Source organism: Artemia franciscana, chromosome 14 (assembly GCF_032884065.1).
Source record: "Artemia franciscana chromosome 14, ASM3288406v1, whole genome shotgun sequence".
Classification (NCBI taxonomy): Eukaryota; Metazoa; Arthropoda; class Branchiopoda; order Anostraca; family Artemiidae; genus Artemia; species Artemia franciscana.
Window position 1 is genome coordinate 34,164,655 of NC_088876.1, and position 22,142 is coordinate 34,186,796.

Genomic DNA, 22,142 nt, shown 5'->3' on the forward strand with positions numbered 1-22,142 from the left:
TATAGTAAAATTGGAAAGCAATCCACGGCGAGTCCGGGCAACAAGAAGAACGTCGTCTGCATATGGAACAGAAGACAAACCAATATTACCGTAAGAAACAGAACTTTTAAGGGGACGCAGGAACGATGCAAGCTCACATTTAAATATACTAGAAGACAATACGGCAGAAGTTGCAACCTATCTATTTCTAGCAGCAGTTTTCACACCATGAAGTTGCGAAAACCATGAGACTAAGTCGAAAATCTTCTGAGAAAAAAGGAATAAAACAAGAGCTAAGAGCTCATATGGCACTTGTGACAAGGATGGAAGAACCGAGAGCTCATATGGCATGAGCTCTAACAAAATTATAAAAATCAATAGATTAATTTAAAAGAAAAATCAGAGGCTTGATGCTGATTGGCATTTAAAATAAGAGCTCTGAGACACAAGGTCCTTTTAAAAATCGAAATTCATTAAGATCCGATTACCCACTCGCAAGTTAAAAATACCTCATTTTTCTAATTTTTCCTCTCCCTTCAGCCCCCCCCCCCCCCCAGATGGTTGAATCGGGGAGATCAACTTTATCAAGTCAATTTGTGCAGGTCCCTGACACGCCTACCAATTTTATTGTCCTAGTACGTCCAGGAGTACCAAACTCGCCAAAGCACTGGACCCCCCTAACTACCCCAAAGAGAGTGGATCCAGTCCGGTTTCGTCAGTCACGTATCTACGACATTTGCTTATTCTACCCACCAAGTTTCATCCCGATCTCTCCACTCTAAGCGTTTTCCAAGATTTCCGGTTTCCCCCTCCAACTCTCCCCCAATGTCACCAGAACTGGTCGGGGTTTAAAATTAGAGATCTGAGACATGAGTTTCTTCTTAATATCAATTCAAAAATACTTCACGAACGGTCACCCGCTTTTGAGTTAAAAATACCTTAATTTTTGTAATTTTTCCGAATTAACACCCCCTCCAACTCCCCCAAAGAGAGCGAATCAATTTCGGTTATGTCAATCACGTATCTAGGACTTGTGCTTATTCTTCCCACCAAGTTTCATCCTGATTACTCCACTCTAAGCGTTTTCAAAGATTTACAGTCCCCCCCAAATCCCCCCAATGACACTAGATCCGGTCGGGATCTAAAACATGAGATCTGAGTTACGAAGTCCTTCTAATATGAAATTTCATCCGATGAAATTCAAGATCCGATCACTCCTTCGTAAGTTAAAAGTACCTCATTTTTTCTAATTTTTCAAAATTAACCCTCCCCCCAACTCCCCAAAAGAAAGTGAATTCATTCTGTTTATGTCAATCACGTATCTGGGGCTTGTGCTTATTTTTCCCGCTAAGTTTTATCCCGATCCCTCCACTCTAAGCATTTTCCAAGATTTTAGATTTCCCCCTCCAATGTCACCTGATCCGGTCGGAATTTAAATTAAGAGCTCTGAGACATGATATCCTTCTAAATATCAAATTTAATTAAGATCCGATCAAATTTTTCCAAATTAACCGCCCTCCCACGCCCCCCCCCAGATGGTCGAATCGGGGAAACAACTATTTCAAGTTTAATATCCTCTGGTCCCTGATACGCCTGCCAAATTTCATCGTCCTAGCTTATCTGGAAGTGCCTGAACTAGCAAGACCGGGACTGTTAGACCGACAGACCTAAAGAATTTGCGATCACTGTATGTCACTTGGTAAATACCAAGTGCCATACAAAGTAATTTTTCTCTGGGGACGGAGTATTTGGTTGAAGGTTGGCTTAAGTATGACTTATTTTCGAAAAGGGTTATTACCAGGCTTTAGGCAAGCCATGGGTGGAAGTACTTATAGGCCCTACTAAACTGAAGGAAAACTTGACTTTCTTAAAACTTGAAACCCCCTCCCCCTTGCCCTGTTTTAGATAGGGCTTGTGATATCAGAGCTCGATATGAGCTCTGATTCTAGTCATCTTTGGTCTTGCTTTCATTTGGATGCGTTGCTCCATTCGCAAGTTATACTAAATTAAACCAAAAGCTTGACTTTTTTCAGCACTTAAAACCCACTCCCCCTCGTTCTATCTGAGCTAGGGTTTTCATCTCAAAACTTGATGCCTGTCACGGTATTAGGCACCTGTGATTCAATCTTCACTGAGATGCATCAATCTCTCGCAAGCTACACTGAATTAAATGAAAAACTCAACTTTTAATTAAGCTTGGGTCCCCATCCCAGAACTCAATGCATATCATACTCTTAGGCATCTTTATTCAATTTTCATCAAAATTCATCTCCATATGCAAGTTACAGTGAATTAAATGAAAAAAATCGAATTTTTTTTAACACTTAAAGCCCAATTGCCCTAATTGAGCTCAATTTTAATCCAAATAGTTCAATTTCAACACAAATCTGACTGGCGGTTCTCCCGCTATACTCAATTGCACAGACGGGCGGACAGACAGACAGACAGATCTCAAAAACCAATCTTGATGGATATTTTCCACTATCCAAATACATGATGATACCTGAATGATGATATGCCATTGTTTTCCTTTTTTTTGGATCCAATTAGCCAATATGGCTACCTAAGAAGTTGCAAAATCCGTCCGTCCGTCCGTCTGTGTAATCACGTATAGGGGGAGAAACACTAGTTGGATTTGGATGAAAATTTTGGTGGCCAGATTTGGTGCCAAGGATCATGACACACATCAAGTTGAAAGACGAAGACCCTAGCTAAAATAAAACAGGAGGGAGAGGGCTTTACTTGCTAAAAACAGTTTTTTGTTTAATTCAGAGCAACTTGCGACTGAAGTGATGGATCTGAATGAAAATTAAAGCAAAGAGGCCTAAGACCATGACACATATCAAGCTTTGAGATAAAGACCCTAGCTCAAATTTAACAAGGGGGAATGGGTTTTAATTCCTGAAAAATTTAAGTTTTCTGTTTAATTTAGTATAACTTGCAAATGGATCGGAATGAAAACTAGACCAAAGATGCCTAAGATCAGGGCTCATATAAAGTTCTGGTATCACAAACCCTATCTCAAATAGGGCGAGGGGGAGAGGGTTTCAAGTCTTAAGAAAGTTGAGTTTCCCTTTAATTTAGTAGGGCCTATAACTTATGAATGGAGTGACAAATCTGAAGTCAGATTCGTCTGAATACCTGAATTTGCTGGAACGAATTTGACAAAATACCACTGGATTGGATCCAGCTAGAATTCCCTAGACTTGTTTATTGTATACAACATTTCGACGGGCAAAGATTCATAGCTTCAGTAGTTTTACCAATAATATGGTTCTGAAGATGATGAAATGGTAGAAATCTGGTTCAGTTGACGAGATGACAAAACTTAAACACTAATTTCAGAAATATAAGCCTAAATAGACTACAGTATGTAACATTTAGCACAAAACAAGGGATTTTAGCTCACTGTCGACCAGTGAACTGTGAAATAATTTCAATTTTCTTTGAAATATAACTTTAAAAAAAAATTAAACCAAGCGTTAATCATAATATAATTTTGTTTTCGTCAAAAACAAATACCTTATTTCATATCCAAAAATAGGGCATAGCTGTATCCGAGTTTGATTTAAATCTAAAGGTGATGTTTTCTTGTACATTGCCAAAGCACATACACACAAAATTTCCGTGTCAAAGGTAAAGTATTTGGAAAACAAGTTCATTAAAAGTATCTTAAGTAATAAGTATTTCGTAATCTTACTTAAGTATCAAGTAATAAGTACACCCTAAAGTTTTTACTTAAGTACAAGTACAAGTATTGGAAAATTTTACTTAAGTAGTACTTCAAGTAAAAGTACTTCAAGTAAGTGACAGCACTGGTCTTTAAGCAGTACTATTACTAACATATAAAGGCAAAAGAAGTTCAAGAGATGCATAAGTGAAAGAGAAGTTTAAGATATTCATAAAGTCAACAACAACAACAAGCTCAAAAGAAAAAAAAACAATTTACGTTGCCACGTTATCGCAGCAGCAGCACTTGGTCAGCTTCACCGGCAAAAGTGTTACAAGAGCACCGTTTTAATCAGGAATCTGAGGAAGGCAGTTGAGGTGGCGCGAAGCGCCACCCCAACTGCTAGTATATTTATATATATATATCATGAAAAGAGAAATCACCAATGCTACAGCACAAACACACACAAAAAATAATAAAAAAAAAAAAAAAAAAAAAAAAAAAAAAAAAAAAAAAAAAAAAAAAAAAAAAAAATAAAATAAAGAGACAGAAGGAGAAAAGGAAGACTGTTTTCCTAAATTAGTGATTAATATAGACCAGCACTTGAATGAGGCCTCAACCCTACTCATCCATACAATCACATAGGTCAAACAGCATAGTCACACACAATCAACCATAAGGAATAATCCATGGACAGGCAGTCATGTCGTCAATAAGTATAAGTCGTCATTTACCGAACAATAGAAAAAATAATATAGACAAATAATTCAGAGGCAACACCCAACATAAGGGCTCATCAGGAGAATACACTGGCCTATATTGGGTTTCGCCACTCTAAATTCTCTACCCAGCACAGTGTTGTGGCTACCACAGAATATCCATGGCATCCCCGCGTCAGGTATCACCCCCAAATTACATGCCTATGAAAAAAAAACAGCAAATGTAAAACAACCAAGTAAAACCAAAACCAAAACAAGCTTATCCTGTTAATATATCCCTCCCTTTAGCAACAATAGGTAAACTAAATATTATAAATTTTACCAAATCACAAATATTAACACATTGCAAAAAACCTGAATGAACTAAACAATTATAGAATTCATCTTTACCATGTGGCTAATTTTTCAAAAAATTACGCTCAATTAGAAACGCAATTCAAAATAAATGGCGCTGTGACAACATTTCTCGAACCTCCCAAATTAGTTAAAAATTTCTTTAAGTATTTCTAGATAATTCTTTTGATATTTATTTAAAAGTTCGTTATAATGAAAACTAAATTTTTTAAATTGCCAAGTTAATTTATTTGCAGAAAAACCTCTTGATATCAATTTTTGGCTTAAGATTTTACATCTACTTTTAAAATCAATATAATTACTACAAATCCTTGCATAACTAAGTAACTGTGAGAAAAACGCTGAATATGTGATATTTGAGTGTATATTACTTTCAGGGAATGGGAAACTAATCACTTCAAAATCAAAATCATCCGTTTTATTATACATTTTAAAACTTAATTTATTATTATCACAAATATTAATATTTAAATCTAAGAAATGATCTTCATGACCAGCGCTATGACTAGGCTCAAGAATAAGCTCTGATGGATATATATTTTTAGAAATATCAATGAAATCCTTACAATTTAAGACCAAAATATCATCTAAATATCTTTTATTATTTGACAAAGCATGTTTTAAATTAATTGGATTATTCTTATCCATCATATATTTATATTCTAGTTGACTTAAAAACAAGTCAGCTATAAATGGGCTGGCATTCCCCCCCATGGGAATTCCCATAATTTGCTTGTACAAATCACCCCCAAATCTTATATAAGTATTGTATAAAACAAATTCCAATAACTCAAAAATCATATCCAAGCTGTAACATCTCAAGTTAACTGTAGTATTAAAGCAGTTTGTCCATATGGCTTTTTTATTATAACTGTCTATTTTTAAGAACCTTTTACTAGATAAGAGGAAAGATTTCTTTATAACAGTTTTTAAATTATCAAACACTAAATTAAGTGATAAATTAGTATACATTGTCGCAAAATCGAAAGACTCAATTCTTTTAGCTGAAACCATTGTTAAAGAATCTATCACCTGCAGTGAATTATTAACACTCCAATATGGATTAAAATTCGAAAATTTTTTAATACCAGAACAATAGGTTTTAAGTTTATTTACAATTTCCTTTAAAATTAAAGAGAGGTCAGTAGCAGCAATGCGGGTTGGACATTTAGCTGCTCCTGCAATAAACCGTGGTTTAGGGGGATTCTTATGAAATTTTACAGTCCAATATAGGAAAGGGAACTTTTTATCATTGTCATTTATTTTAATATTAAAATTTTTAAAAAGTATTTCTTCAGTCTTTTCAATTAAATTCTCATCCTCTATATTTACCTTTTCATAAACATTAGTTGTGCATAACTCCCTTTTTAAGATATCACAATACAGTTTCTGACAAATTATGGCAAAATTATTATTAGCTTTATCCACTGGCACAATTACAAATTCATTCTTTAGATTAGCAATTGCTTGTTTAATCTTCGCATTATAAAATAATGATTTAGTGTTACTATTTTTTAAGTTAGAATATATTTTATTTCTTACTCTACTAATAATTAAATTCTTCCAACTTTGAAAACTCTCTTTATTTTTATTCTCTTTCTTACACCACTTATCAATAAATAAATCAAAATCATTTTCCAAGCCATCAAGAACACTCGATGGTTTCAGATGATGAGAAAGACGGAAATTAGCCCCTTTATTCATTATAATTTGAAGATCATCTTGCTTTATTATTGACAAGTCCCCTGTTATAACATGTTTGTAAGTAGGATTTACAAATGGGCCAAGTTGCTTACAATTACAAACCGGTTTCCAATTTATATCGCTATCTAGTTTTTTTAGTATTAAATTATAATAAAGTATTAATATATATATTAAATATATATATATATATATATATATATATATATATATATATATATATATATATATATATATATATATATAAATGTGTAATAGAGGCTACCTTTAAATTCATCGGAAGAAAATATTAACTTTGTAGCCAGTTACAATAAAGTTATAACTAACTAGGAAAAGTAAACTAACTAACTAGTGTAACTAAGTGTAACTAAGTGTAACTAACTAACTAGTTAGGTACACTAACTAGGAAAAGCTATTCGCACCTTTTTGATAAAAAAACATCACAGTCTAACAGTAGAATATTACTTTCAAGTCTAAATTGTCAGTGAATTTTAATCTAAATTCTTCCTTTTCACTGTACACTTTAAAATTAGAATTGTAAGCCCCTAAAAACCTTTTATATCGTACATATCATGCAATAAAATCTTATCAATCCTAGTTGGTAATACATAGTCATCCCCTACTTTTCGTAGTCATACTACCATAGATACATGCTGTTAAAAATGAAGGATTGGTCATTCAGTAATGGCATCATTTGGTAATACATCATTCAGTAATACTACTTAACCCATCATCGTTGAAGACGACCGTGGTCTAACAAAAAATTACGTTTCTGGCTATAAACATTCTAATGATGCAATTTTCATTTCAAGCTGGAACCTTTTTTGAGGGGTTTCAGGCTATTTTTCTAAATCTCTAGATATTTGTTTTCCCTAAAAAATTTTATCATTAAGATTAATCGAAACAATAAACCAATAACAAATCAGGTTCACAAGAGGATCTGTTTCACAGTTTTTTGGTAAATCACAATTTTTTGGTAACACAGTTTTTACCGTAACCATTTACCCTAATTTACCATCAATCATTTACAATTTAACCATTTATTTAACCAACTATTATTATTTAACCAATTTAACAAATACAATTTAACCATTTACCCATTTACCCTAAAATGTACCTAGATTTTACCAATTTACCAATAAGATTACCAAAAATGGCACCAGACCACTGAAATATTAAGGCCTGATATGCCACTAGTCAGCCATTTACCTTATAAAATTTACCTAGATTTTACCAATTTACCAATAAAATTACCAAAATGGCGCCAGACCACTGAAAGCTTAATACCTGATATGCCACTAGTCAACCATTTACCCTATAAATTTACCTACATTTTACCAATTTACCGATAAAATTACCAAAATGGCGCAGGACCACTGAAGGCTTCACAGTTTTTTGGTAACAGTTTTTTTTGGTAATTTTTGGCTATGAACATTCTAACAATGCAATTTTCATTTCAAGCTTGAACATTTTTTGAGGGGTTTCAGGCTATTTTTCTAAATTTCTATAAATATGTTTTCACTAAAAAAGTTTATCAACAAGCTTAATCGAAACAATAAACCAATAACAAATCAGGTTCATAAGAGGGTTCTTCTCTCGCTTTACAGTTTCTTGGTAAATCCATTTTTAAGTTTACGATTACTGTGGGCTAGAGTTCATTATTTCCTAGGTTATGGCGAATGCCACAACTATGATGGTTTCAAGGTTCAATCGGGTTTAAGGTTCAATCGGGTTTAATTAAAAAAAGGAAATAACTAAACTTAAAGTACACTGCTCTGTGACAAAACTCACGTTGAGACCCATCACGTTGAGACCGGTGAGATGGTTGTTCAAAAGGCTCCTAGTTAATTTTTCTGTGTAGCATATCAAATTAGTTTTTATTATTATGATAATAATTATAATAATAGTGATAAATTAATACGATCTTAGTCACTTCAAGGATTAAATAATTCTCTCAATTGCTGCCGTTATATGACGCAGTATTATTGCGTAAATACAATCTGTGACGTAAATACTTTCCATGATTTGCTGAAATGTTGGCATGGAATAGAATTTATTTCCACACCACATATTAAAATATAAAGCAAGACTTCAAATAACGAAAATGTAGGGTGGGGAGGGGCAAAATGCATTTTAGAACTCTAGAGGGCGGGAGCTATATCGTTGATTTCTCCACTTTTTCAATAACAATACCACAATCGATATTTTTAAGTGAAAAAAAATCTGGGGAGGGGAGTCAAGGCAAAAAAAACACCAAAAATTTGCGTAATAGGCACTCTAAGAACCGGTGAGATGATGAATAAATCATTTCCTAACTGAAGATACCAAATCGATTAGTTAATCCGACCCAGCAGTTCTTCGTTCATCAATTCCTTTTTGAAACTGGTAATTGATTAATCTTAGATGATTGTTGTTTGATTTCCCTTTCCTGAATCAATACGCGGATACATTATCAAGTAAAATTTCAAGTCGAACTATATCAAAATCATGCGAATAATACAATCATTTTAAACAATCATACCGAACTACTACTATGCTATTAGTATGAATTCTATGTCGCTGTATATTAATTATTTAACTTTGTTATTATTTATTTATTTATATTTAATTATTCAATTATATGAAGTTTTAAACTAAACTTGAAAAATAACGAATGAAAGTTCCGGAGAGATTCTCAGACCTACCTCCGGTAGGTTATAACAGATTATGCACTATTTTACATATTTCTAATGAAATATAATATAAAAAGAATTTTTTCCTTCATAAACGGAGGAGGGTGAGGGGAGGCCGAGCCTCAAAATTGTGTTTCTGGACCCTAATTTCAGGTCTGAAGAAAACAAGAAACACATTTCCGAAAAAGTGCCTAAACGACTGTCGGAGAAACGGTTACAAAGTTTTAGAGGAGCTCAATTTGCGCTGCTTATTCAAAAAAAAATAACAAAATACAAAAAAAAATTTAAAAAAAATTTACATTCTGCATAACACATACTGACTATGATGATTACAATGGAGGAATCACCATACATTTGTGTTTCCAAGTTTCTGACATCGAGCATAACCCATATTGGCTATGGTGATTCCAATGGAAGAATCGCAATGGAGGAATCATCATAAAAGGGCATTTGTATTTCCAAGTTTTTGACATCAAGCATAACCCATATCAGCTACGTTGTTTCCGAAGTTGATATCACCATACACAGACATTTGTCTTCCTGTGTATGGCAACAACTTATGCACTATTTCATGTATTTCTAATACAATAAAGCATACAAAGAATTCTTTCCTTCATAAATGCAGGAGGGGGGAAGCTTGATGTGTCAAAATTGTATTTTTGAATCCTAATTTGAGCTCTGAAACAAGAAGGTATCTAGGGAGCGTTAGGGGGTTTGTCCCATCCCCCCATGGAATGATTGTCCGACTCGTAAAAACGTAACAAAAATTAAAATAAAATACAAATTTTTAATGCATTTTAATCGCTCTGCCCCCCCCCCCCCAAAAAAAAAAATCCTTTTGTTTCTCTGTTTTTTTTACGAGAGAAAAAAGAAAGCAAAAAAAAAATTGTGAGCGAAAACTACCCAAACTTTTGAGGTAATTCAGTTCAGTTTGAAGACAAGGGGGCGTAGAACATAACCTCTCTTCACTTGAGACACTTACGATACGCTTCACTCTTTTAACTTAACTCATTTCTTGACAACAATGAGCTTGACAATAATGAAGTTGACAACATTTCTTGACATTTCCTACAATATAATCAAAGTCTTACCCTTTGCACCATAAAGACCAAAAAACGATACAGTAGCCATACATGTGTCATGACCCATTGTTACGTGCATCTTCGAATTCGTTCGAATTTCTTGTTTGTAATAAGGAATTCGCTTCACTTTCATTATGCCAGCATACGCCAGCACAGCCACTCCTAAAATAAACGCGCCACTGTTAATGATGCAAATGTTGGGGGGGGGAATGGGGTAAAGTGAAGCAATACCTTTTTGGGATGCATTAAGTAATTTAAAGTAATTTATTGTGATCCAAAATGGCCCCCAAAATTCTCTTCAGCATCCCAAAGCCCCACCAAATCTACATTTACCTCTACATCAAATGCTCAAGATATTAATTTATTGTGATTCAATATGGCCCCTAAAATTCTCTTCAGCATCCCAAAGCCCACCAAATCTACATTTACCTCTACATCAAATGCTCAAGATATTGATTTATTGTGATTCAATATGGCCCCTAAAATTCTCTTCAGCATCCCAAAGCTTAACCAAATCTACATTTACCTCTACATTAAATGCTCAGGATATTAATTTATTGTGATCCGATATTGCCCCCAAAATCCTCTTCAGCCTCCCAAATCCCCACCAAATCTGCATTTACCTCTACATCAAATACTAAAAATATTGATTTATTGTGATTCAATATTGCCCCAAAGTTCTCTTCGGCATCCCAAAGCCCCACCAAATCTAGATGCATATATATGAATTTCGTGACTACGTCCTGGCTAATTTCAGTTCAGTTCAGTTTATTAACATCAAAATAAATGGACAACAATAACTTTCTACTCCTACAAGACTCCACGGCCCGTTATATAGGGGTTAAACCAAAAATAAATACCAAATAAAGAGTCTTTTCTTTAAAAAAAAAACAAGAAATCCAATTAAATAATTTTGCGTTATTTTTACTTACCACTTCGTCCTCGAAATTCAAATCCAAGTCCACACCATCTCCCACCATCACAACAATTAAAATTAAACAAATAAACGTGCTCAAGCCTAGCATCTAGGGATATCGCCCTACCCTCATTATTCATCATATTATTAAACATATAAAAATATTAATTCAAACCAATTCAAAAATAATTTTTTTCTCAAATTTATTCCCCGTTATATTTATCAACCAAAAATATTTTTAGTTGGGTTTTAAAGGCATTAAACGAATGAATGCTACGGAGATTATCAAGGAGACTGTTCCATATTTTACTACATGCTATTCGGGGATTAAAATCTGATCTTACAGTCTTAGTTTGAGGAGCTCCTTGAATTAACTAAATCGGGAAAGAAAGAATTGAAACAGCGAGGCAGTTCACCATGAAGATACTTGAAAATCATTGAAGAGCAAGAGACGACACAGAGTGCATAAGTATTCAAAAGCACTTTTAGATGTCCTTTATTAAATTCGTTAACTAACTGGCGAGCTTTTTGATGAATTACTTTAATCAGATGGAGCAGAGACTGGAAAGTAGACATCCAAATCGAGTTGCAGGTAGATATAGTTGATAAGGACGGGCGTGCCTTGCCAGTTCTAGAAAATATGAGAAACTGTGATTTAGCGATATTTAAAGCAAGTCGGTTAGTATCAAACTAGTGGTAAGACCGCTCCATAAGCATGTGAAGTTTAACCTCCAAAGCTTGTCCCGTGTCTTCAGCATATAGAATGTTGCTGTCGTCAGCGAAGGCAACTAAATTTTCATGAGGGGATGGCAGAATATCAGAAGATGCCACCGTATTTTCTTTTTCGTGACATAAGAGTACAACAAGCAGAAGGAATCGCGTCCTTTACCGCTCTAAATAAATCGTTGATGTATATTAAAAACAGAGTAGGACCAAGAATCGATCCTTGTGGTACTCCATAGTCTACACCAATGGAGTTTAGTGAGTCAGGGTCCATGGAAATCGTTCTATCTTGTAAATAAGAATGAAACCATGATAGGGCTGAACCTCGTATTCCCCTATATGAGACAGTTTATCAAGAAGGATCTTATGAGTAAGACAATCAAAAGCTTTCGGCACATCAAGGAAAATAGCGGCTGGTATTTTTCCAGAATCTAAAGCGGTATGAAGAAAACTGATGAGTGTAGTGCACGCTTGCTCCGTAGTATGTTTCGATCGAAATCCGAACTGATGATTGTGCAAAAACTCCTTAGATTGTAAAAAACCTGTGAGCCTTTTTTGCATCGGCTTTTCAAATATTTTTGAAAACACTGAAAGAAGGGAAATTGGTTGGTAATTTGACGGGTCACTTCTGTTCTCACCCTTAAATAGAGGTATCACTCACGCAATTTTTAGGGATCTAGGACTTTCCTTTTTCAAACGACATATTAATAAGCTTTGTTAAAGGGCCAAGAATTGAAGGGAATATGGTTTGCATAGCTTTAGTTGATATGTATTCTGGGCCAGATGATGATGTACCTTTTAAACCTTGAATGTGTCTTGCCACCTCTGATTCCAATACATGCTCTATAACAATATATTTAAGGCAAGGAGATCCCATGAACTTGAGATGTTGGTCCTGTGTGAGGGAAATCGCGCTTCCACCAAGTCCCTTGACAGTCTTTTCGCCAACTGAAGCAAAATATGATGCAAGGCAGTTCTTAATCTCACAAGGGCCCTCGATCAGTACCCCGTCAACATCAAGCTTCGTCGGAATGTCAGGACTATAAGATGATGGTCTAATGACAGAAAGGATGACTTTCCAAGTTTTTCTCATGTCCGTTTTGCACTCCAGAAACTTTGACGCATAACACGAGCTTTTCGCTCTGCGAATCAATGATTAAAGGCTTTTAGTATTTTCAAGAAGTCAAGACAGCCGTCCTGGCGAAGTGGTTGACGCGCTGGAGTGGAAATTCTTTGTCCAAGGGGCACGGGTTCAATCTCAGTTGTAACCAGTTATTTAGTTTGGGACGGGGGTCAATGACATGACTCTCTAAGCTCAGCCAGAGTCGACCCAGCTCTAAATGGGTACCTGGAGCAATCTGGGGAAGATAAGCAGGAAGGGTGTGTGAAAGTACAGGATGGTTGGCCCCCACCCTCTCATTGCACTTCCTGGCAGAAGGGCCATGAAACGGAGATCAGCACCGCCGGTTTGGACCTTAAGGGTCTAGCACCGTCTTACTTACTTACTACAAGATAACTAATGGACCCTTCAGGTCAACAGACTAGAAACTTGTGACTCGGAATTTGCTATTTTGTTTAGTATAAATTTATTTTGTTTTAATTTAAATACTTTAGTTACTCTACTGATTATGATGATTATTTCATCGAAATATCAAGAGCTTTTGATTATATTTGTTTCACTGTCTAATAAAAAGACATATCCCTTTTTGGAGCTCTTACTGGTTTCGTTATAAAGGTTTTTCATATTAGTAAAAGCATCAAGAAAAATCTCCAAGACGCTCAATCGCATTTGCTTCCCTCTATATACCTCTGGTACAACAAAACTTGTTATGGAGAAGTGATATATTCATCAAATATCACTTAAGAGAAATCTTCTTTGGCGTCTTCGGGAATATTTGAGATACTGGCTTTGCAAGGGTTGCTTGTAAGCGCGGCCATATCCGAGATAGGAATACTGATATTGAATACCCTGTCACCAAAATTTGTGTTCGACTCGTAGAAAACTTACCAAAAATATATAAAAAAATAAACAAATTTTTGGTGCGTTTTTTAGGGTTTTCGCAAACGTCCGCAGCACCTTCGAAAAAATACCCCACCCCCCTAAAAAAATCTTATACTGGATAATTAGTTACAGATTAATACAGATTTTCATGGAATACAATATACAGTTATATGGAATATTCCCTTCCTGGTGAAATACCATTATAGAAACTTAGATAGCCTCAGACTTATAAAAAATATCAGAATATCATAATAGAACTACATAGAATGTTAGACTTATAAACTAAAAAGTTAGCTATCAAGATTATGACTAGACAAACATAAATGAACATAGTTCGCCTAGCCATACATAAAAGTAACTTATCTATAAACATACAAATATATCAAGTACAAATACGTTAGATATATTAAACATAAATTTAAGTTTAAATATAAACATAGGTAAACATGGCCTAGTCGTTTTGCAAACTAGAAAAGGCAAATCCTTTGAAAAGATGATAAGTTGTTGAGAATATCTGAGAGTTTAACCTGAAAACACCAAAGAAATTAAATTATTATGATACACGTAGAATTAATCAATAATGAGGGGGGGTCAAGGATTTTTTTCGATATATGCTCAAAATATATACAAACAATATATACAAAAAATATACAAAATATATACAACAAAAGTGACAGCTCACTTTTGTTGCGAAACAAGGGAGGAGGGACATGCGGACGATATTCTAGCTCCCAATTTCCTATTGAAATTTCACCGTGACACTTGTATACTATAATCCCAGTCAAAGTTCAGTTTAAAAGGTCAAACATACACTTTAAATGTAGCTTTGGATACTTTTCAGGGAAATTCTGGCAGCACTGACAAGGCCGTATTCAGAGTGGGGGGAGGGATACAAGGTTTGAACCCATCCTCCCAGAAAAAATTCTTGTCCGACTCGTAAAAACGTAGTAAAAACACATATAAACAAATGTTGATGCGCTTTGAAGTTTTTTTTTGTAACCCCTGAAAAAAATCCTGGATACACCCTTAAACACTGCTCTTCATATCACCCTCCTAACAACAAAAAAAAACAATCCCCAACTATTCATTTAAACATTTTGTCTTGCTTACGTCTTACCGGTTGAAGTAACAATGCCTCTTTCAAAACTTTTGGCTTCTAGTTGCGTTACGCACATTCCAATGCGGTCCCCTTGTATGGCTTTCTCCACGGGCTTCTTAAACATTTGTATGGTTTTGACCTTTTTTGTTACTTGAAGAGTGGGCACTTCAATTGTCTGAAAGTAAAATCGTTAGAAAACTGAAGAAGGCAATGCTCATGATGAATATTGTCATCGTGAAATAACATCTCTTTTTCCTTAACCCATGTGTGTAAGCATGACTTAGTAACTTTTCGCACAAAAACAAGTACTTAATAATTAAGCACAAGGGCGTATCCAGGATTTCTCTTCGGGGGGCCGAGTTCTTTTTTTAGGGGAGGGGGGTTACAAAAAAAACTTCAAAAACATGCCAAAAATTTGTTTATATGTATTTTTGTTACGTTTTTATGAATCGCACAAGAATTTCAGGGGGGGGGGATTCAAAAGTGGTACCACCTGGATACGGCCATATTTGAGCATTTTATATTTTACTAGTAATTATGGTATTTCCTAATATTAAGCACTAAATGGAATTAAGTGATTAAATTGATTACGAAAAAAATAACTAATTAAATATTTTTGAATAAAGTACTTGAGTATTTAATATTTAAAACTTTAATATTTACCTATTATTTAATAGTTTGATATCTACGTGTTTGTGTAGAATAACAGACACAAATTTAAGACAGCTTTGAAATTATTGCCTACAAAAACCCATAGATTGTTATAGAAGACAATTATATGCTATGAGGCAAAAAAAGTCTATGTGCTAGCACATTACAGAAACTGTGTTAATAAACAAAGTTTGCACGAAATTTCTATCCGATTGGTGGAAAACAGGGTTTGAAGTGGTTTAAAATGTAACATTTTGTTATATTGTTATAAAATATAACCCTTTATGCAAGCACATGAAAATGAAGTTTGTCTGAAGAAGGTGGCTCAGGGCGTATGTCCTCCCGACGATCAATATCAATTTTTCACGATTTATCCTGTAATTTTTACGTTTTTCATATCATTCACTAATTTTTTCACTTGTTTATTTTCTGGCAAAAAAAAAATATTAGTATGAAACACTTGGATGCAATAAGTAATTAAAAATACGATAGAAAAGACAAAAGAACAAGTTTGCATCTTGTGTCATTTTTGTAATTTGGAGGGGAACAGGGAGAGGCTCTATCCTATCCCCCAATGGAACGGCTCCACAAATAACCAATCATACCTCCACATAAAGAAGTAAATGGAGAGGGGAAATGAAGTTCAACAATTCTAAAAAAAAGATAATGAATAAATTTTGGTTCCTCAAATTCAATTTATCAAGTTTATTATCACGAAATTCATTTATCAATTGTTATTTTCAAATTATTTGATTAACATTATTTTTCCACATCTGTAATTTGTTATTATAATTTTTACAATATAATTTATTATAATATATAACATAATTTGTATTTTTACTATATTATTTAATTATAATCGTATTCCCATATAATTTTGTTTTCTTATAATTAACTGAATGTCTGTTTTATTGATTAAATAAATAACAATTTACTTAATGAATAAATCAGTTATTATTATCATCATTTATAATTTAATTAATTTTATTTGTTAAACTGAAACTGTGGTGGACCAATAGCTCATCACGCAAAAAAAAAAAAAAAAAAAAAAAAAAAAGCGGACCAAAGCATTAAACCATCATAAAGAAGACAATTATGCAAAAGAAATTTCTAATTGTTCTCTAAAATTTTAGGTTGGAAACTCTTCGGTGCACAGACATGCGCCTAAATAACTTCATCGGAAGCTATTGGTAGGTTTCTATCAAAGAGAGAAACAGACGTACTTTACAATAAAATATCCTTTATTTCTACTGCTTTATTTTTAGACGTATTTTCGCGTCATCTCATAAATCCTGAAGGTTTACGATCGCTTAGCAAGTTTTGAGACTATTATCCATTATTCTGAATACTATTAACACTATTTAATATATCATGTTTTTCTTAATTACATAAAGTGTATAAGCGAAGAATGTGAACAAAAAGAATAAGTGAAGACGAAGGGGTGATACTGGGTAAAAATCAATTGGATATCATTTGCCAAGGTAGCATGATTATTAAAGATAGTGGGTGAAGTGAAGATGTTTAAAGTAGAATAACCAAGACCCAGGGTGTTTTTTTCACAGTTGAAATGCGTTTAGAAGAAAAGGAACATAATGTGCGAACCAAGATTAGAATATTGGAAGCTACAACAGTGGCCAAGCATGGCTCTGAATCGTGGGCACTCCAAAAGACAGAAGAGGATTTATTAGATATTTTCAAGAGAAATTGTCTACGGATAGTTTAGACTACCCATCTGACTGACTGTGTTTCAAACAGTTAGCTGTATGAAATACGGGGTTCTATCCTGCTGTCTAGGACTATAACGAGAGAAAGGTTGAAATTGCTTGTCGCCCAACCGTATAGAGCCAAACAAAAAGCAGGTCATCCCCGAATGGGGTGAGAGGAGGTCATAAGGAAGAACTTACAGAAAAATTGAACTTCTAGGGAGGGTGTAAAGAGGGAGGCTTTAAATAAAGCGGTATGGAGGAGAGGCACGTACACAGGGGGGTGGGTCTTCAGGACCCCCTCCCCCGAAATTTTTTGAAATGTTTAATTTCCGCATGGTTTCTTGAGATTTCTGGCAAAAGTAGGACATTTATTAAGAATCTAGATACATATGTGAAGCCTTTTTTTTGGTGATTTTACAGCATGCAATTATCCGGTCAAGTCACTACCCAATTATTAACCCATTTTCTGTCTAACTTTTTACCCTCTTTGAAGAAGGGGAGGGTGGGGTTGGTTCGGACACGAGGTGAATCTGGACAAGCGCTTCTCTTCCTACAGCGCCGTCTGCTAATCAAGAAAAAAACACTGTAGACCTGCCATCTAGCATTCTACTTGCGTATGTAGTTTTTTTTACCCCACGTGCAGTTGTTTTGGAAATATTTAAAAACAAGAGCTAAGAGCTCATATGGCACTTGTGACGAGATCGGCAGAGCCAAGAGCTCATATGGTATGAGCTCTAGCAAAATTCTATGAATCAATAGATTAATTTAAAAGGAAAATCAGAGGTTTAATGCCGGTCAGGATTTAAAATAAGAGCTCTGAGGCATGATGTCCTTCTAAATATCAAAATTCATTAAGATCCGATCACCCACTCACAATTTAAAAATACCTAATTTTTTCTAATTTTTCCTCTCCCTTCAGCCCCCCAGATGTTAGAATCGGGGAAAACGACTTTATCAAGTCAATTTGTACAGCTCCCTGACACGCCTACCAATTTTCATCGTCCTAGCACATCCAGAAGCACCAAACTCGCCAAAGCACTGAACCCCACCATCTAACTCCCCCAGAGAGAGCGGATCCAGTCCTGTTACGTCAGTCACGTATCTATGATATTTATAAGCATTTTCCAAGATTTCTGGTTTCCCCCTCCAGGTCCCTTCAATGTCAACAGATCTGGTCGGGATTTGAAATAAGAGCTCTGAGACATGAGTTCCTTCTAAATATCAAATTTTATTAAGGTCCAGTCACCCGTTCTTAAGTTAAAAATAACTCAATTTTTCCATCTTTTCCAAATTAACAACCCCCAGCTCCCCCAAAGAGAACGGATCCGTACTAATTATGTCAATCTCAGTTTCATCCCGATATCTCCACTCTAAGCGTTTTCCAATGTTTCCGGTTTCCAAGATTTCTGTTTTCCCCCTCCAACCCTCTATGTCCCCAGATACGATTCGAATTGAAAAAGGAGCATCTGAGACATAAGATTCTTCTATATATCAAGTTTCATTGAGATCCGATCACCCATTCGTAAGATACCTCGATTTCACGTTTTCCAAGAATTCCGGCTTCCTCCTCCAACTCCCTTCAATGTCACCGGATCTGGTCGAGATTTAAAATGAGAGTTTTAAAGCACAAGATCCTTCTAGAAATCAAATTTCATTAGGATCTGATCACCCGTTCGTAAGTTACAAATACCTAATTTTTCCTAATTACTCCCCCCTCCAACTCCACCAAAGAGAGCGGATCCGGTCCGATTTTGTCAGTCACCTATCTTGGACTTGTGCTTATTCTTTCTACCAAGTTTCATCCTGATCTTTCCGCTTTAAGCATTTTCCAAGATTTTCGCCCCCCCCCCCTAATGACACAGGACCTGGTCGGGATAAAAAATAAGAGATCTGAGTTTTAAGATCCTTCTAAATATGAAATTTTGTTAAGGTACGATCACTCTTTCGCACGTAAAAATACCCCATTCTTTCAAATTACCCCCCCAACTCCCCCCCAAAGAGAGCAGATCCGTTCCGGTTATGTCAATCCCGTATCTAGGACTTGTGCTTATTTTTCCCACCAAATTTCATCCCGATCCCTCCACTCTAAGCATTTTCCAAGAGTTTAGGTCCCCCCCCCCAACATCCCCTTCACCAGATAAGGTTGAAATTTAATACAAGAGCTCCGGGACATGATATCCTTCCAAACATCAAATTTCATTAAGATTCGATCACTCCTTCGTAAGTTAAAAATACCTCATTTTTCTAATTTTTCAGAATTAACCCGCCCCCCCCACACTCCCCCAAAGAGAGCGAATCCGTCCCAGTTATGTCAATCGTGTATCTAGGACTTTTGCTTATTTTTCCTACCAAGTTTCATCCCGATCCCTCCACTCTAAGCGTTTTCCAAGATTTTAGGTTCCCCCCTCAATTCTCCCCAATGTCACCGGATCCAATCAGAATTTAAAATAAGAGCTCTGAGACACGATATCCTTCCAAACTTCAAATTTCATTAAGATCCAATCACTCCTTCGTAAGTTAAAAATACCTAATTTTTCTAATTTGTTCAGAATTAAACAACCCCCTAACTCCCCCAAAAAGAGCGGATCCGTTCCGGTTATGTCAATCACATATCTAGGACTTGTGCTTATTTTTTCCACCAAGTTTCATCCCGATCCCTCCACTCTAAGCACTTTCCAAGATTTTAGGTCCACCCTCTCAATTCCCCCCAATGTCACCGGATACAGTCGGGATTTAAAACAAGAGCTCAAGTTAGTAAGTTAGAAATACCTCATTTTTTCTAATTTTTCAGAATTAACCCCCCCCCCTACCTCCACCAAACAGAGCATGTTCCGGTTATGTCAATAGCGTATCTAGGACTTCTGTTTATTTTTCCCACCAAGTTTCATCCAAATCCCTCCACTCTAAGCGTTTTCCAAGATTTTAGGTTCCTCCCCTCCAACTGCCCCCAATGTCACCGGATCTGGTCGGGATTTAAAATAAGAGCTCTGGGACACCATATCCTTCCAAACATCAAATTTCATTAAGATCCCATCACCTGTTCGTAAGTTAAAAATACTTCATTTTTTCTATTTTTTCCGAATTAACAAGCCCCCCACTCACCCCCCCCCCCCCGATGGTCAAATCGGGAAAACGACTATTTCTGATTTAATCTGGTCCGGTTCCTTATACGCCTGCCAAGGTTCATCGTCCTAGCTTGCCTGGAAGTGCCTGAAGTAGCAAAACCGGGACAGACAGACAGACCGGCAGACCGACAGAATTTGCGATCGCTATATGTCACTTGGTTAATACCAAGTGCCATAAAAACTGAAAAAAAAACAAGGTAAGGCATCCTTTATCTTCTTTACTATCAGATTTAATTCAGCCTATATTAATAAACATTTAGCTTTCTTAATGCATGACACGTTTAACTTAGACTTTGTTAAGTTGTTTCGATTTTGGTTCTTGGCGCCATCTGTAAGTTCTGAGGTGTAAGTGAGGTTCCAGGCTTTTTCTTTCAGGTGGGGTTGGTTCGGACAACTAAAGTGGGGTGCATTCAGACATTGTCCGAACCAACCCCACCCTCCCCTAATTAGCGATTGTACTGTTGTTTTCCTTTTTGTAAAGAGTTTGCTTTCCACAGTAAAATAGAATTATCCTTGATATTAGGGCGTTTATCCCCCTTTTCAGGATAAAGTACAGCTTTTAATGGATCAATTTTGGAAACTATCATTTTTCATTAAAATCAACGTTTTCGCAATAGAAGAACTACCCCCACAGCACCCATATTGCACTGTTGACCCTAAAATTTCCCTTTCAGTGGGATATAATAGATTAGTCACTGGTTCTAAATCGCTATGAACATAACTTGAGCCTAAAACGTACTTTTGAGGCTTCAATCTTTTTCTCGCCATCCACGAAAAAAAACCCACCGAACTCTTTTTCTAGTTCCTTTTTCTGGCTGAAAACGATTGAAGAACAGATTGACCGACAACAAATGTGCCTTAGGGGTCCTTATATACCCAATTTCCACTGGATCAGCGTTTTAAAATCGCCATTTTGTTTAAAATACTCGAAAGATCGAATACGATTATCTCCGCGGTTAACATGGCACCCACAGTCCCGGGAGTAACAGCCCTAAATTATGCCTTAATACTCTTAAAGAGCTCACAACAGATGTTGAAATGAGATTCCTCCAGCATTTCTACGATTGCTTGTTTGATACATTAGCAAAAAAAAAATATTAATAATAAACCATGTAACATCAGAAATTTTGCATTTCTTAGTTAGAGACTTGGAAATTCTGTTTAGAGAATGTTAGGAGTCCAGAAATAGACAGTGCAGTTTCCACTAAGATCAGATCGATTTTGGTTGGGCAGGGGACTTTTTTTTTTAAATAATAAAAGTTTACGCATTCTACTAACTTTTAACGGGTACCATTAAACTTAATAAATTTGACAGGGTTAGAATCACCGTAAAGTGAATATTCTAGGATCTATATGTTGCCACCAAACATGCTTAATTTTTGTCTCTTTAGATTTTCCATTACTGTTGCCACCGATGGTTCTTTATTTACAGGTCGTTACCAAATGTGAAAATGCCGAAAAAAACGCAGTGTTCTCGAACTTTGGAGCAAAAAAAAGGCGAATTAGTGATGTTGAATCAGAAAGAGATGGCAATATCGAAGTGAATACTGCCGTCGGTAATGAACCTTCGTCTCCACCTCACGAAAACGTACCCTTTGGAACCGAACCTAGGACTTCAGCTCAGCAAATATCAGCAAATGCTGAAGTAATGAAAGCTGAAATAAATATTGACATTGAGCTTGACATAGGAAGTTTTTTTGACAAAAGAGGCTCGCTTTTTGATGAAAAAAGGTACAATTTACT

The 22,142-nt window shown here is 35.5% G+C and overlaps 1 protein-coding gene across 1 annotated transcript in view; it reads right to left on the reverse strand.

The window, feature by feature from the left end:
- LOC136035629 (selenocysteine-specific elongation factor-like) overlaps window positions 1–22,142 on the reverse strand; it is a 54,330-nt gene that overhangs the window by 12,167 nt on the left and 20,021 nt on the right. Inside the window, exons 5-6 of the mRNA XM_065717523.1 lie at window positions 14,936–15,092; window positions 10,187–10,339 (exon numbers count right to left, since the gene is read on the reverse strand). Coding sequence (XP_065573595.1) covers window positions 10,187–10,339; window positions 14,936–15,092 — 310 coding nt within the window. The remainder of the gene's footprint in view (window positions 1–10,186; window positions 10,340–14,935; window positions 15,093–22,142) is intronic.